The following is an 18,056-nucleotide window of genomic DNA, read 5'->3' as shown; positions in this document are numbered from 1 at the left end:
AGGCTGCGAGTTGCCCCAGATATACATCCATTGTTTCGGTTGTCTCAGTCTGAGTGAATGGCCTGAATGCCTGTGAGCTTGTTTGGCTGCATCATGATGAATGCACTAGTGTGTGATTGGCTGATGAACCTAGCTCTTCCTGAGTGAATGAGGGGGTTTGTGTATATCAGAAGACCCCCTCACATACCTCTTTGTCTGAAGCTTAGAATGTTCCTGGAGGTGCATCCTGAATCCAGCTGGAAGACAATGTTTGCTGCTGCAACTCTTCATCGTATCCAAAGGCTGCTGTGCTGATTAAAGGACTGATCAAGAGAGGACCTGGACAGGCAACCTCTTCCCATAGCCATGAGCAGATGTCGTGCAACTGCTATACTTCACCAGAAATGTCCTAGAAGTCAGTCCTGAGTGCCTCCCATCCTGCAGCGGTATCTTCGTGGATCCTGAAGAAGTGACCAGACATCTTGAGCCAAACTACCAGCGTCGTCCCGGTTCCAACCAATCGAACAAATCTTAAGGTGCCACTGCAGACCCACCATCTGTCCACTTTTTCTTGGCTGAGGAAGTGCACTGTCGCAGCTTGCAAGAAAAGTGCCAGCTGGTGGGTTTCCCGCCACTCTGCATCGAGGAACGATTCCTGAGGATCCAGGCTTGCTGGAGGTCTGCAGGGTAGTCAAGTGCTCGGGTCCAACTTGCCAGAAAACTCCAGTCATCCATGCGGGGGCTGCAGCACCGAATAGTCAACCAGTGACATACTGCAAACTGACGATACCTGACACTTCTGCCACTTTACCCATTGCCACCAAAGGTCATCGAAATCCAAAGGACTCATCCTCACCTCCCAATCGTTGTCTAGGTCCACAGCGAGTTTCAGCTTTGCGTGACATCCACAGCCAATGTATTAAGGCGACCAAGGAGACCACCGCAACAGACCTCTGTTGCCTTTCTGACACTGCTTGGTTCCCTTATGCTTGACAGCGATGACCCAGGGACTTATAGAGGTGATCCACACTTGAGGGGCATTGTAGAGTAAAGCAGTGATACTCCACCACTGTGCCTTCCAAGGCAGCCAAGGTACTGTGACGAGGAAGAGGGGCTTCCTCCTACATGGGTGACACAAGTGTTCCGTATTTGTCTTGGGCTCGGCTCTCCTGTTGCTTCCCAGATACTTTGGGGTGGTGAGGACCTATAGAGACAGAAACAGACAATTACTGAACATTTAAGGACTGGGCATTAATATAAAAGCAAAGTATAAATTCCTTTTTAGTGCAGGTTGCCCGGTTGGGAAGGTGGGGCCGATCTCCACACAGAATTGAATTTTGACTCTGAAAAGTATTCCGACAGTGTTCTGAAGTGTAATTGCTTACGTTTCTACATTTTTGGTTTTGAAGTTTAACACTGCTTAGTAATTTGAGTGATTTTTCTGACATAGAACCGTTGGTGCATTACTGCTGAGACTACGAAAATCTGGTACTACATAGTACTGTATCGTATTGATAGTTATTGGAGTAGTTCCCTAAGTACAAATGAACTCTTTTTTTAATTTGTATATATTCCTCAAGCCTAATTGTATCTAGTAAAATACCTGTTAGCAAATAACATAGTGTGTGGACATACCATTGTGCAGGGCTTGGGGCTTTACTGCCCCTAAGAACCAGCCTGCATCACCTCCCTTGAGTCTCAGCCTTGTTTGCTCATCCATTGCTACCTTTTGAGATCCTTGGTTGGGGTGCCTCTGTGCCTCTACCCCAACTATACAGTGGGTAGTGCCATAGACACCCCCTCCAGTCTTTACATGAAGAATGAACAGAAATAATTCCAAATTGTGAGCGGATTGAGACTTTTTTTACATTAGTGCTCAAGTTTGCAAAGTGAAGAGTGTAGGGCTACAAGAGGAGTGAGCCAAGGATGTGGTTTGTGTGAAGGGGTAAAAGAATGAGCAGGGTAGAGAGTCCAAAGTGGACGAGCTGATTGAAGGGAAGTTAAGTGCAGAGTTGATGGGTAACTGTGAAAATGAATGAGGGGAAGAGTGAGGGTAGAAAAATTGAGTAATCAAAGGCACCGAAATTGCGATGTAGGAAGGTGTTAGAAGGGGTCAGGGGAGGAGCAGAAGTAATGAAAAAGAAAGAAGAGTTGTCAAAAGAGTAAATGGGATGGGAAGAGTCTGAAGCGTTACAAGGAAGAGAGGAGAAAATGAGATCTAGGGAAGACCCTGAAGATCATGGAGGGCGACAGTCGAGAGCGAAAAGATGATAGGAATCCAAACAAGGAAGAAAGGTTGAAGAATGAATAGACTCAAGATGGTAAAGTTGTATATTATATGGCAAAATAGTAGAAAGGACATACAGATCGGAGATAAAGGAAAGACGTGGCTCAGGAGGACAATGAAAATAAGAAAGGAAAGGTGAAAAGGCTTAGAAAAAGAGGAGAAATTTTATTCAAAGGATCAAAAGAGAGGAAGAGAGCCAGGAGGGCTCTGGTGTGACCAGGAAGAATGAGAAAGGATGCCTAGACCACTGCTGCACCCATGACAGGGTGTGGAAGTAATTGGGTGGGAGAGAAAATAGAGGATGAAGTGGTAGTGGGGAGATCCAAGTTTCGATAAGGCAGTGGAAATGAAGATAAATCCGCTGAAACAAGTAAAGTGTAGAATAAGACTTGTTACAGATGAATCTGGTATTCCAGATACCCATGGAGATTGGGGAAGGGGGACTGGAGGCACAATTGGATTAGAAGTTTTCCGCGAGCGAGCTTGGTGACCGGAAAAAGGATGACATGAAGTGTGCATGGGGATGTTGAAAGCCATGAAGAATTGAGGAAAAAGAAGATATATAGAACAAAAGAATATGTGCAATATAATAGACATATTGGATAACAAATTACCAGCTACATCAGACGTAAGAAATATAGGAAAGGTGGAAGGTGGACCAGGTACGAACAGAGGCAAACAGAAACACCAATGCACTTAGAGGGTCTCCCTCTTAGTGGTACGCCCTAGGAGCACTTCCTGATATTGCGGTCACGTTCTGTACACATGACAGCTCCATGTCATGGGAGGGGGGCGGGGGAGGGGCAGGTAGCAAAGCCTGCAGCAGCTGCGGTGACACAGCTGAGGAGGATTACACCTCCAGTCCCAGGACTACATAGACCTAGACACAGGCGGCAGATGGAGGCAGAGGCAGGTAAGCAGCATGCACTGCAGATGGAGACCCCACAGATGCCCTTGTAGAAACTGTTCAACTCATAAGATGGTCCTGGGCATTTGTAGTGGCCTCTGGCAGCGGACTGCTTGTGCAGAGGGCCGGTCTGGTGTTCCTACCAGTGAAACGATCGAAGCACCAGCAAGGTCAAGTGGCACAGCGAGTAGAGCGCTCGCTTGCACCTCCGTGCAGAGCCTGCTAACGCAAGTTTGAATCCTGGCAGGGCCAAACTCAGCCTTTCATCCTTCCGAGGTCGATAAATGAGCACCACACACCGTGGGTAATAATAAGCAGTGCTCCGATACCTGAGAGTTTGTAGCGCTATATAAATGCCAAATTATTATTATTATTATTATTATTATTATTATTATTATTATGGGTCTTCTAAGATGTGTAAAAGTAGCAGGGCTCCAGCAGGAGATGGCTTTTGCAATTCTGGTTGTCTGTAGCAGCAGTCTTCTGGGTCTTCATCTTCAGCTACACTTCTACAAGGTCTTGCTTCCAGTGGATGATCTGAGTAGCTGCTGCTTGGTGACTCTTGATGGCCCAAATTTTGCCTCAGCCCACCAATGGCAAGATCCAGTAATATTCAAGCAAGTAAGGGCTGGGAAATGATGGACGACCTCAAACCCCAATTGGGACTAGACGGTGCCAGCCTGTCTCTGCCAGGTCACAAACAGACCACTTTGGCCGGGACTCCAGGCCAGGTCGGATCCTGTGAAAGTGCATAGCATATATGACAGTTTCGTATGGGACGGTAGGATGAAGGCCCAAGGGCTAGATGCCAGAGGGCAGGGCTTTAACTGCATTGGCTTGGCTATTTTGAGTGTGTGGTACTCCAAATGGCGTGGTTAACGTTTGGTTCACAGGAATGTACCAGAAAAATGTACTAAACGACGTTCCCTGCCACGAGCCTGTCTAAGGCACATCAAACATGTAACAAGATTTAAAAAAATGTTTTTTTAAAAAAGATACAAGGTACCATACATCACTTGACTGTAAGGTTTATTTCTCATTTTAAAACCAACCCAGGAATCGTGAAAGGGACAGTGCCCCCTGCACAGGTAGCCATAAAGCTTGACCAATGCCCCCAAATTGAATGTGTTGATCAATGTAGTTGATGCATAAAGGTGTTATTAACCTTGAAAGTCAGGTAAGGGTTCAAGGCATAGAAAATAGCTGGGGGAAAATTGATGTCAAAAGTATTTTCTAATATGCACCATGGTGTCTCTTTATGGTCAAAAGAGAACCCACAAATCTGTTATTTTCATAAGCTAACCTTGTTTCAAGCGCTTGAAATGTGCATGTTGTCCTACCTTTCAACAGTAAGTAGTTGGGGCATATTATCCCAGTCATTCCTGTTGCATCTATGCTTTGCTATGTTTTGATGAAAGAACAAAGCAGATGGCCTTTGCTGCACCATACCTTCATTACCCCACCCCCGCTTCACCGATCTTCCCCCCACAGAATGCATTACCTTATTTTCCCCATTATTGATGGCTACTCAACCTCCCTCACTGATGTCAAAGCAACTATAGTGATTCTGACTGATTATTCTTATTGGTTTCTAACAGGAGCTAATGTCCATGCTACAACTGCAACAGGAGACACTGCTTTGACATATGCCTGTGAAAATGGGCACACTGATGTTGCTGATGTGTTGCTTCAAACCGGGGCCGATTTAGTAAGTTACTTAATATTCATTTCAAGAATGCCATCAGTATAATATAGAAAGTACCACACTGATCTCCTGTTTTTTTATGTTTGAATCGGTATATTAAATGTTAAAGAATTTACAAACCATACCAATCTCTTCAGTGCCAAGCTCCTGAGCACCACGGGGCAGTTCTTAAAACAAAATGTGCAGTTTATTTTCAGCTTGTGAATCGGTTATAGATTCACATGTTATGCATAGTCCACCATTTAGTGATTGGCTTGGAGTATTAACTCTTCCAAATTAAGGCGTTCACTTGGTCATTCCTTGTCATTTTTCTGCTACACAGAATGCTGGTTAAAAGTCGCCTCGCTTCGCAGATTGGTTTTCTCAAAAATTGTTAATTTGCAGATTCTTAGGTGACGAGAGGATGCGTCTTACTTGGGAAAGTCATAAAGATTTTGTCAGTGACAGCATGGGTACAGGCCTTATGTGAATTTTAGACATTTGTTTTACTATTGGCTGCACCATTCTGGAGCTTTTTTACTTAGTAGCCGAACAGCGTGACCACTAAGGCATTTTTTGTTTTTGTTATGGTCTGAGCAGAGCTTCCAAAATCCTCTGAGTGAATGGAATCTGGTTTAGGGTGGGTGTGAGTCACAAAGGTTCAGCTATGTTGGGAGGAGGCTTTCCTGAGGAACCTCTTTGCTGGCTGTGCTGCTAAATTCTGCATGAAGCTCTAACTCTGTTCAAGTGGAATCCTGCTTGAGGTTCATCCTTGATCCAATCTAAACTGCTGAATCCTCTGGCCCTGCAGTATTCTGCGCCTCGAAGCGTCCTAGATACATGATGCCAAACTGACTTGAAAGTGGAACTATTGCTGCCTATTTGAATCAGTGTGGCATTGCTGCTGCCGCCGCACGAATAAACCTGTTAATTCGAGGGATATTCTGCCTCAGACACATTCATGGACATATCCTGTCCTAAAGCCTTTTGTCCTCACCAGAGTCCCTTGTGATCCATCCGAATTCGAGGTTTTCTACTTGGCTGCTGCGATGATGTGCTCCTCTTTGCTGGTCACCTGAGCAAGGTCATCAAACGTTGCTGCTCTAATCTTAACCTTGCCATCTACAGGGGCTGTTTGTAGACCCTGCAACACTACTCTGCACCAAAAGCAAATTGACACTGGATCCAACATCTGCACCCATAACATATGGTCTTATTTGATATATATAGTTTTCTGAGACTTGTGGAATCTGCTTAGATCACATGCTGTGCATACGTCGACATCTAGTGGAAGCTGCAGAGTATTTGTTTTTGATATTTGAAAGGGGACGTTGACAGGGTGTGCCAGTAATACTATCCCTAATGCGACGTCCACTGTACCCATGGTCCTTCACGCATCGAGGTCCTTCAGATAGCTTTTTTACGCCATCGTAGACAGACTCTATTTTGCTGAGTTCTCATTTCGCCTTAACACCATTGATTTTATCAAATTGAGTTGGTTACTCTTCCCATCCTTTATATCTTCGTTCACCGGCTATCAATAACATCTCTGATAGCGGTGAAGAAAACGACTAAGACTCCCATCGAAGGATCCTTCGGCCTTGGAGTGCTGCTTCAGACTTCGGCCCACACAGTAGGGAGACGGGGGGGGGGGGGGGGGCAGGGGGGGAGGACATTGAGAATGTATTTACCCCTTTATATTCACTACCTTCGCCTAGATGCCATTTCATTTAATTATGGATAGAACCCCTTTCAAATTCTGCCCAAAGTGCAAAAAAAAAAAATAATTCCCCTGGATCGACAAACACCTAGTGTGCAACCTTGGTCTCCTTCGGGACCACATCGAAGCAAACTGTCGAGCGTGCAAGCGCTTTAAACCCAAGACGTTAAAGGAACGTTTAACTAAAAGCTGGGCCCACCACGCCATGTAGGCCGAAGCCACCATGGACGTGGAAGGGACATACAGCGACGGCAGCAACACCACGTTTTCTGACTTTGAAGGGGGCAGGGAATCTTTGGTTTCCCAAGCGCAAGCAGACGACCCCAGCAGACAGGCCGGCATCCCTGTTACAGGGGACCCCCAGCGGCACCAGCGCTTACACAGCCCCTTCCACTAAGCACACAGCTAAGGGCTGGAACTCAATGTGCGTGTCTACCAAAGGCCCACACACGACATCTAGGGAGTGGTCCGTAAATTTACTGTCCTCTGGGCACTGGAGGTCACGAGCGCCACATGGCAGGCCCCGACTTTCGAAAGACAGAACAGACGTCGTGCCTAAATCCATTCCTGAATGTCAGCCGACAAGACGTCAGATCACCCCACAGCCTAAGTGCGACATGCCTTGTTTAAAAAAGGCTAAGGACTCAATACAATCGGGATTAGCCCCGCTGGTACAGAAACACGTCCCTAAAGGTCTACTGAAGGGGAAGGAGTCCAAAAACCACTCTTCAAAGACCCCTCACAAGGAAAGGTCCCACTCTACACCCAGGGAGAGGGATTCACTTCTCCAAGTAGAAGAGGTATCTTTGTCATCAGCCCTAAAGAATAAGATTCAGCCCTCACACCTAGCCCCAGTCACACCTCAGGCTTTTCCCTTAGGCCCTACGTCCATCCTGAGCTCCGCCCAATGGACATGTGAGGACATTGACAGAGTCATGAGAAGGATTACTTTTATGGCACTTTTTAAAAAAAAAAAACATTCTTTTCAAAACTTCCAAATCGCACCTCTCTACAGCTGCCTTGAGTTCTCAAGCCCCTGTAGATGCCCCTACTCCTCAGCCCCCTTCTAAGAGGGCTTGTCCAGATACCCTGGCTATCCAATCCCAGGTGGACCCACCCGTCGTCGATCTCTGACACTGAAGATACATATGCAGCTCAAGAGGGCACAGAATAGGACTATGATGATGAAGAGGAGGACCTGTATAACATAGCCTACCCTGTCACTCTAGATCCCCCAGTAGCAGATTCGCCCATAGACAACCAGCCACTACAAAACGACATGCTCATTTTCAGATTGACACAAGAGACTCAACAAAACAAGGATTTTGGTGAGAACAGTTTGGAGGATAAGAAAGCAGTTCCGCAGTTCATTACCATCCTGCAGTCTATCCATAGGAGGATCCAACTATCCCTGGAACACCTAACCAGATGTGGGCAGTTAATCCATGCATAGAAAAGCTCTTCTGCCCTGCTCCCACCGATCCCCTTAAACCTGACTCACTTGTAGTTACAGCAAGGAAGAGGGCAGGGACACCATTAGCCTCTTTGGAGCTACCATCAGACAAGGAAAGTAAGAAGCTGTTTACTATGGGGCGGAAAGTAGAATCTTCAGCTGCCTTTCATTCTAGAATAGATAAACACCACTCTTCTGACGAGTTATAACTGCCATAAATGGGATGAGGTGTCCACTTTGTCTTCAGCTCCTGAACCCCTTAAGACTCAATTAGTCCTGCTATCGGCAAAAGGCAGAGCAGTTTCTAGCTGCATTCGGAAAAGTAACCTAGACACTGCTGATATTGCAGGCAGAATTATTGCTGAGGGAACCATTATTAAAAGACCTGCTTGGCTACGCCAATCCAGCTTCAAGCAAGAAACTCAAGCTACACTTCTCAATAGGCCTATTGAGCCCAACGTCCTCTTCGGAAAGGGCGTTGAAGATGCCCTGATGTCTGCAAAGGAGGAATACGACACCTTAAAATCCTTGGGCCAGCTTACCAACAGGGGCAAAGGGGTAATAATAGTAATTTTCGCAGATTTTGCGCACAAAATTCAGAGTGGCTCAAACTACAATCGGAACCAAGGATCGTCCTGGGGTAACCATCAAGGACAGTCCTCACAGGGTTACCAAAGAGGAAAGTGCAGTCTCGCGGCCGGGGGAGGTCCTCCACTTCTACAGATGGAGTCACACCTCCAAAACAATGACTACCCGCTTCAGGTGCCCTCCCGTGCATCTCCATAAGGAGGGCGTATTTCAAACTTCACCCATGCATGGGAGGGAATCACCTCAAGCAAATGGGCGCTATCCACCGTGGCGGGCGGTTATTGTGTGGAACTAATCCAACGACCTCAGAGCCATCCCCCGCATCAAAAGACTCACTCGAAGGAAAAACAGCACATCCTTCTAGAGGAAATCCCAATGCTGCTCCAAAAGGACACCATAGAAGTTGTCCCGGCATACCACTTAAACAAGGTTATTTATTCAACCTACTTCCATGTGCCAAAAAAAGATCTAAAGATGCTCCCAGTATTAGATCTACGCCCTGCAAACACCTATGTGAAGCCACAAAAACTCTGCATGACTAAGATACAAGAAGTGATCCCCCCCCACCCCACCTGCTAAAGCGGGGAGACTACATGGGAACATTGGATATGAAAGATGCTTATTTTCATATTTCAATGTTCCCAAAATATGCTACTGCAAATACAAAATTATCAGGCCAGCGGCCAGATAAGTGTATGCAAAGCTATGCGTTTGCTAGGCATGATGGCATCTTGCATTTACCTGTTCCTACACGCCCTCTTGCCCATGCCAACACTTGTACACATCCTTCTCTGGTGGACAAGAGAAATTATGTTGAAGGGGAAACCCTTTCACGATCCTGAAGTGCAGGCGATAGTTACGACAGACACATCTCTCGCCAGGTGGTGGAGGCGGGGGGGGGGGGCTCACTACCTGCATCGCACAGAACAGTCTGTGGACTCAGGCCACGGCGCAGAACCACATCAATCTGCTGGGACTACTAGCGGTGTTCAAGGCCCTTCAGGCATTCGAGATGCACCTAGTAAACCAGTCCGTGCAAGTCCTCACTGACAGCACTATGGCGATGTTTTACATCCATAAACAACGGGGCACACGCTCTCCAAATCTGTCCAAACTAGCTCAACAAATCTGGAAATGGGCACTCAAACTGAAACTGTTCCCATCCTCAACACATTCCACGGGAACTCCACTCTCTAGCTGACTCTGAGCAGAGATCCCCTACCAAAGGAACACGAGTGGCAACTAGACACAAGGGTCGTAGACCATCTCTTCTCTCAATGGGGTTTCCCCACGCTAGACTTGTTTGCTACAAGTGAAAACAAACAATGCCCAGACTTTGCAACCAGGATCCCCCAACCAGGCTCCAAGGGGAATGCCCTACGGACTAAGTGGTCAGGGAGATTTGCTTACGTTTTTCCCCCTGAATAAGTGACACTCATCCTAGTTGCTCCTATGTGGTCAAGACCGCTATGGTATCCACATCTGCGCAAACTGGCGATGTGCAATCCCATGAAGCTCGCGTGCCAGACTAACTTAATCACTCAGCACAGGGGATTAACCGTGCACCCGCAACCTCACTCGATGAACTTGGCAGCGAGGCTCCTGAAGTCATAGTTCGGACATCTTAACCTACAATAGGGGTGTATGGATATCCTCAAGGAGGCACGAAAGCCAAATACTAGACTAGATTTCGACAAGTGGAGATTTGTAATTTGCTGCAAGTCTAAACCAATAAACCCAATAGAATGTACCCCATCCCACATTCTAAACTATATGCTCCACTTGCTAGACTCGGGGTTAGAATTCAACTCTAAAGGTCCACCTGGCATCCCTATCGGCTTACACCACATCCCACAAAGTATCGTAGTGGATGGTACCGGTCCTCAAGGCATTCATGGAGGGAGTAAAGAGACTCCACCCTCCAATTTCAAACCCACCACCAGGATGGGATCTCGATGTAGTACTCGCTAAGCTCGTGGGACCTCCTTTCCAGCCGATGCACAAGTCCAGTCTTAAGCACCTGATTTACAAGACTGCCTTCTTAGTGGCTATTACTTCCATAAGAAGAGTTAGTGAATTGCAAGCATTGTCAGTGCAGGATCCTTTCTTTGGCATACACAAGGACAAACTGGTTTTACGTACTAATGCTAGGTTCTCTCCTAATTTTATCTCAACATTTCATGTAAACCAGTCCAATGAGTTTCCGGCTTTCTTCCAGAACCCAAAAAGCTCTGCTGAGGTATAACTCCACACACTGATGTATGGAGGGCGGTCCTTTACTATGTAAGCAAGACCAGACTGCTAAGAAAAACAGACCAACTGTTTGTCTCTGTAGCCCCAGGCAGAGAAGGGGACCGCATTTCCAAGAATGCCACCTCCAGATGGATAGTCAGATGCATACAACTGTGCTATTCCCCGTCAGAAAAGATGCTGTCTTTCACGCCAAGAGCTCACTCCACAAGGAGCACGGGAGCTACTCTGGCATTTATTGCAAATGTCCACTTCGACAGCATTTGCAAAGCTGCTACATGGAGCTCAGTACACACTTTCACTCAGCACTAATGCATTAACACTCATTCCAATACAGATACAAAGGTGGAACAAGCAGTTCTAAAACATCTATTTGCCCATGAACCTTCTCATAACCCACCACCTTCTCCTAACACTGCTCGCTAATCTATGCACAGCAGGTTATCTAAGCAGATTCCACAAGCCTCAGAAGGGATACATTACTCACTGTAATCGTATTTCTGATGCTTGTCTGCTTAGATTCACATGAGCTCACCCTTCCTCCCCTGGGAGAGAAGGTGCATGGATGATTGAGCTTGTCTGATACATATCTGCTTGGATACATCTGTACTCACGCTACACTTCATGCTACCTCATGTCAGAAACCAATCTGAGTTACCTCGATGCGTGAAGGACCATGGGTACAGTGCATGTTACATTAGGGATAGTATTACTGGCACGCCCTGTCAATGTCTCATTTTGAAATCAACAACTGTAATACTCTGCAGCTTCCACTAGATGTCGGCCTATGCACAGCATGTGAATCTAAGCAGATAAAAGCATCAGAAATACAATTACGGTGAGTAATTTATCCCATATATTCCAGCAGCTTGGGTTACATTTACTGGGGTACTACCCAATTTACCCAATCGGTCACTAGTTCTTTTTTTCCGGGTTTTGTGGCTGTATGTGCAGTCCTTCTCGGAGGTTCACTGGCCACGACACATGCCTGAAGGTTTGGCTCCTTCCCTGCAATTTTTCCAGACCTCTGGTTGTCAAACCTGGGTCGTCTGGAATGTCTGTGGTCCCTACATCCTCTGGGAGATTTTGTTTACTTAGTAGCTTTTGGAGAATCAATATTTGATTTTCATTTTCTATTGCCTTAATACCATATGAAGACTGCCTTCCAAATGCAACATTCTTTTCTTTATTCAGTTTCTATGGGAAGCAGAAATGTATTAAAACCCACAGGTTCTAGGCAGTTGTCTTTATGTTTATACCATAAACCAATGGTATCTGTAGGTGGGCGAGATTAAAAGTATCAGAGATGAATGGAGCAAAATCATTCAATCAATTCTCCTTAATACTGGTACGTGGATCGGTTTGCATCATTCTGAGCTCCAAATCGTGCAATCGTGGAAATTCGAAATCTCCTTTTGTTTGATTCGTAAGAGGATAGACCTACAGTCTGGCAGGGAGTTTAATAAGTTTCTCAATTCATCTTTCGCCAAGTTACAGCCCAATGGTGAGCCGACCGGTTTCAGTGGTATTGAACGGTTGCACTACTTTCATCAGGGCTGGTGAAGTCAGCATTAGACTTGCCTATTGTTTTAAGTGTTTCCTTTGTTCATGGAAGCCACAAGGTAGACCTAAAATGGCTGTTGTGTACATATGAGCTCTTTGTGAGCACAGCCATGCACCCTTTATAGTTGTTGATAGTGGTATGGGATGACCATTTCAGTCTGTCGGGGTGGTTTGGGTTGATTGTTTTTTTAAGGGCCAACCTGTGCAATGGTTGTAGAACTCCTGCGTGTCTGTATATCCAGGGGAAATCTGTACGCATCACTCTAGTCAGACCAGATTTTGGTGGATCGCAGGTAGATTATTTGCAGGAGGATTCCACCAGTTTTCAAGCCGATGCTGGATTTTAAGGTCCAAAAAGTACAAGCTGTGCAGCAGGTAACAAGTACAAGTGGACCAAAAGGCTCTGCAAATCTGCAGTGTGTGTTTTATGTGCTTCTTATCCAGGTCGGCAAAGATTTGAATCCACCTGTTCCTTCCTCAAAATTAGTTGCCACAGCCAACCGCTTTGCGGCCACTTTGCAGACAATGGACAGTACGAAGGGCGAGATTGGGTATTGATAGTGCATGAGGTTTGATCGACACACGTAAGTAGATATCCTGAACGTACAGAAACACCAGCTAGTCCAATGTTCCATGTACTGAAGGATCTGGGCAAGGAGGGTGCCCATCGTGAACTTATAATTTCAGCAGCCACAGATCAAGGATTCGTTGTCCACCCCATCCTCCTTCAGTATGAAAAACCTAATCGGAATGGTCAGGATTACCTTTGCTTGAAAATGCTTGCTACACTGTCCTTAAAATATTTGGCCGCTTTTTTTTTCTTTTGTGATAGGGACTTTGACTGAAGTCCACTTGTTAAATCTCCTTTTTGGTGTGGAGCCCTTGGTAGCCCCTATGGTTACCAAAGAAGGGGTGTTTGTTGAGCACTCCATTTTGTCCCTGGGTGAGTTTTCTTATACAGAATGTTAGGGAGCAGGGCGGTGGCAGCTGTACATTGTGCTTTTGGCCACGCCAAGCTTTTGCTTTGTAGCTGTATAATTAGCCTAATGCCCATATAAATTAAGAGCCACTACACAGCTGTTTTGTTTGTGATCTTTCCATTGTTGTAGAATGATGGATGGCCAAAATGTAACTTCTGCCGGAGTAGGCTCTTTACAGAGCCCGCAAAGGCTTTTTCAGCTTTTACGGTCATCCATTTGACTGCCTTTTGTTAGGGGTCAGAAAAGGGAGGCGGACAGTTTTCAACATTACATTTTATTAACATAAGGGTTTGGATAAAGTTTTTCTGTCCCTATCCTAAAGAGTTTGCCCTGCCTATGAAATCAAAACTAAAGATGTGTCTTGTCGTTAAAAGTAGGCAAACTGCACTTGTGTCCAAACGTATCTGACCCTCACATTAAAAATGAACAAAAGGTGCTAGGTAAATGTCTCTGCTTTAGATTCATAAATAAATTTGCAAAAACTAAGTTTCTGATGTTTGTTAATCTGCTTAGAATCACATGCTGTGCATATGGTCCGACATCCAGTGGTAGCCGCACAGTATTGCATCTCGTCTTTCGAGAATCGAAAGGGGATATCGACATGGGTGTGCCTCTAACACTATCCCTATGTGACGTGTAGTGTACCCAAGATCCCTCACGCATCGAGGTCCCTCAGATTGTTTTTTTCCGCCCAGCATACTTGTCGCCTTGATGCAGAACTCGCCAAAGACTTTGCTTATAGTCCCATCGACCTTTGGTTGAATAATTATATAAAATATCCATATCACACTATCGGCCCTTGTTTCGACAGCTGTTAAAGACCTCCGCCGTAGACCTTCAAGAACTCGACAGACAGTGATCCAGTCAGTGCTGCCGACCACGTGGCCGTGCCTTCCGCCAGCCTATACAGTAGGGAGAGTGGGGTCAGGGTGGACATTTTTATACAAATTGAGAATGCCTTTCCCTTTCCTTCCTCTTTCCTTTTCGGTCTTCGTCAGTCTACCCATCCTCCGCTATGGAGAGGACTCTATTTAGGTTTTTGCCCTAATTGAAGGAGCAAATTCCCTTGGAAATATAGGCACAGACTGTGTAACCTATGCTTGCACCTCGATCACAAAGGATGCGCGGCTTGTAAGCTCCTCCATCCTAAGACATTAAAGGAGCGTAGAGTCAAGCAGTGGGCGGCCTACGGTATGTCGAAGGCTGAATTTTCTCCCGCTGCCGCAGCCACCGACTGTGACGGCGAGAGTGACGATCATATCTCAATACCGGATGAAGAAGGGTTATTCTCGACAATAAGACGAAAATCTTGACGCTTTTTTGACGGATGAACACGATCAGGACCTTTTTCCACCTCTAAACCATTCTAGGTCCTCTGTTTGGACTAGAGAAAAGTTTGAGAACTGTCTGGAAATGCTGGACAGGTTTGTTTCCTGTTCAGAACCACCTACACCAAGGAGGCCAAGGGATGAGAGCCCTGTGGACCCCAAAGCTGAATTCCCAAGACTTTTTAACTCCTCTTTAGAAGAGGATGTATAGAATTACGACCGAACTGAGGATGACATTCCTGCTGACACGCAGGATGAGGAATTCATCAATCCTGAGGACATGCATGATCCCATAGAGGGCTGGGAAGAGAACCCAGATGTGGATTATCCTCAACCTTGGCAGTCCCTGGATCATCAAGACCCTGATGCCCTGTCTCTGGACTCCTCAGTCCACTCCCACTAGGCAACAACCCTCGCCACTGGATGACCAGTTGACTTTTAAAATAATGTTGTGTAAAGCAGCTGATCACTTTAAAATTGATACAGATGAAGCGGTCCCCGAAGCTGACTTCGTGGAGGACATACTTAAGGAGAAACTGCCGGCCATCCAGGCTATTTCTCCCCTCAATTCAATCAAAAAACGTCTGGCGCCCTTCTTAACACCTGCTCTCACAAGGTGTCAACCCACGAATAGAAACTCTTTTGCCCTTCATCAGACCCTCTGTATATCAGACTACCACACTATTCACATAACCCCAACCCTTGCCCTCTTCATCCCTGACCCTCAACTGTACCATGACAATTTAAGTCTGTAATGCCAGTAAATGTAACCAAATATGCTCCGGTAATAAAATTGCCTTGTAACCATTTTTGCTTTCCTCTGTAACCAGATGATGTCTTTATCTGTAACAGCGCCACGATGCCCACAGGCTATTGTGCGCTTTAAAAAAATAATTAAAATAAATTCCACCCCAGACTCACTGGTGGTGACTACACGAAAGCGGGCAGGGGTCCCTTTGTGAACAGGCGAGGCACCCCCTGATAAGCAAGGTAAATGACTTTACGCCCTTGGGAAGAGGATCACGGTTGCAGCAGCGTTCTCAACGCACATTGCCAGCAGCAATACCTTGTTGGCCAGCTACGCCGGTGCCCAGTGGGCATTACTACAGGAAGGTATATGGCACGTTCCTGAACCCCTACGTACTAGGGCAGACAGGTGAACCAAAGCATTCTTAAGAATACTTTGGATTCTGTAGAAACGGCTGGTTGATCCCTTGCTCAGGGCACACTCCTGAAGAGACAAGCGTGGCAGCTACGGAACTCTGGATTCAAGCAAGCGTCACTAATACAGCCATGGAAGAATCCAATCTGTTTGGGAAGGCGGTCGATGAGGCCCTTGAGACTGCAAAAAAGGAGCATGACTCCTTTAAAAAAAAAACACTGGACCAGATTACACAAAGACCCTCTACAAGAAGAGGATCTGGGTCCAAATGGGTTTTTCATGGCCTACGCTTCCCTCAACAATACTCATCGGGAAACTATTGGAATTCTACACAGGGAAGTAGCGGATACACCACCCCGTATTCCCAAATGGGTCAGCGCTGTGGCAAAGGAAGAGGCCGGAACACTACCCCCAGAGGCCTCAGGTTCAAAATGACATGAACATTTGGGTCCCCTCCCATGCCTCCCCAGTTGGGGGCTGGCTAACACCGTTTATTCAGGCATGGGAGGGAATAACTACAGACCAGTGGGTGCTAAAGACCGTGTCTCACGGGTACTGTATAGTGTTCAACCGGTCCCCAACATTCAGGCCTCCACGAGCAAGACGACTGACCCCAGACCATCTTTGCATTCTTATTTATTTTTGAATGTTTTTATTGGCATTTAGTTAGTTACAATTATGCATTGATTTTCTATAACGCATGCCTATGCTTGTCAATAGTAACAAATAACAGTTAAGAACAACTTCCTACACATGCTTGTGTCCTGCATGTTTGTCTCGGGGCAGGCGTTACATGTCTGGGGTGGTGGTTACCTGGCCCTTATCGTAGTTGGGTGATTTTATGATGTCACAGGGGTATATTGTCCGAGCGCTCCAACTATGATGTGCTTCGGTGGAAGCATTCATGGGGGTTTATCATCGGACGAGTGGAACATGTCCCAGAGTAGTGCTTTCCACGCCCCGCATTTGTCAGTGCCATCTGACTCCGATCTGGTCGCTCCCTCCACCCACACCTTGGTTTCCGCCTCTGCCCACCTTTCAAATTCTTTTTGCCACTTTCCATATTGCGGTCCCATGGTTGTTTTCCAGGCCCTGGCAATGGTTCTTTTGGCCAGTATACAGGCCAGGTCCATGAACCTTGTCAAGTGTTTGTACTTGCTGATCCGAGGGTAGGCACCAAGCAGGCATTCCTTCAGTGATCACTCATACCTCTTTATTCCTGCATCCTTGCATTCTTGCTCTATTCGTATCCAAAAGTTGCGCACCCACACACACTCCCAAAACATATGTAACATGTCCACATTCTCACCCTTGCACCACGGGCACTGGGAACTTGCTTCTGTTTTAAACATTGCTATTCTCTGTGGTGTCATGTACGTGCGGTACAGTACATTTAGTTGGATTAGTTTGAAGCGTTGGCTCCTGGATACAGTTTTCGGGAAACCCAATAGTCTCTCCCATTCCTGCTCCGTTATGGTTTCGCCTAAATATTTCACACTGCTCCTTTAACAATGTGTTTTTGGGGTTGGGTGTGTCTATCAGAGTGCAGTACAGTCTGGATGTTGGTCTCCAGCCTTCATTCACATTGTACATTAGGGTCAGCAGCGAGCACTCCTGTGTCTCCTCTGGCCAAACCCTCCCATTTTATTCCTGGCAGTTTCGCGGACTCTGTGATACCAAAGAAATTTCCCACTCGGTAGACCCTCTGTCTCTTGTAGTGAAGCAAATTCCCAGAAGGCCCCGTCTTCGTATAGTTCGCGCCATGTGTATATCCCCATTTCTTCCCATTCTCACTATCGCCAGGCGAGTAGGGGTTTACCAGTTTTAGTAGGTTGTGTATTCTCTTCCAGATCCTCCTGCCTAGTGTGACCAGTAGCGGTGTGTGTTGTGCGCCCTCCAGTTTAACCCATAGTATTTCTTTCAGTTGGGTGGGAGCCATTAGGTGTTGTAGCAAATCTATTTCTAGGGTGGGTTTGTCTGATAGCCATTTAGTTACATGGCTGAGTTGGGCTGCCAGGTAGTACCTTTCCAAGTTAAGGAGTTTCACCCCGCCCTTATCAAATGGTAAGTACAGTATTGCCAATGAGAGCTTGTGGCATGCAGTGCCCCACAGAAAGTCTCGGAGCAGTCTCTCTAGGGAGCGAAAGAAGGATGC

General features: G+C 46.3%; 1 protein-coding gene across 3 annotated transcripts in view; it reads left to right on the top strand.

Moving 5' to 3' along the window:
* Positions 1–18,056, top strand: part of ANKHD1 (ankyrin repeat and KH domain containing 1) — a 1,723,611-nt gene that overhangs the window by 576,595 nt on the left and 1,128,960 nt on the right. For all 3 annotated transcript variants that reach the window (XM_069652665.1, XM_069652666.1, XM_069652664.1), the window contains exon 10: positions 4,772–4,881. In XM_069652665.1, the coding sequence (XP_069508766.1) occupies positions 4,772–4,881 (110 nt within the window). The remainder of the gene's footprint in view (positions 1–4,771; positions 4,882–18,056) is intronic.

Source organism: Ambystoma mexicanum, chromosome 3p (assembly GCF_040938575.1).
Source record: "Ambystoma mexicanum isolate Mex_15411 chromosome 3p, UKY_AmexF1_1, whole genome shotgun sequence".
NCBI classification, from domain to species: Eukaryota; Metazoa; Chordata; class Amphibia; order Caudata; family Ambystomatidae; genus Ambystoma; species Ambystoma mexicanum.
This window is presented reverse-complemented; position numbering and strand designations above follow the sequence as displayed.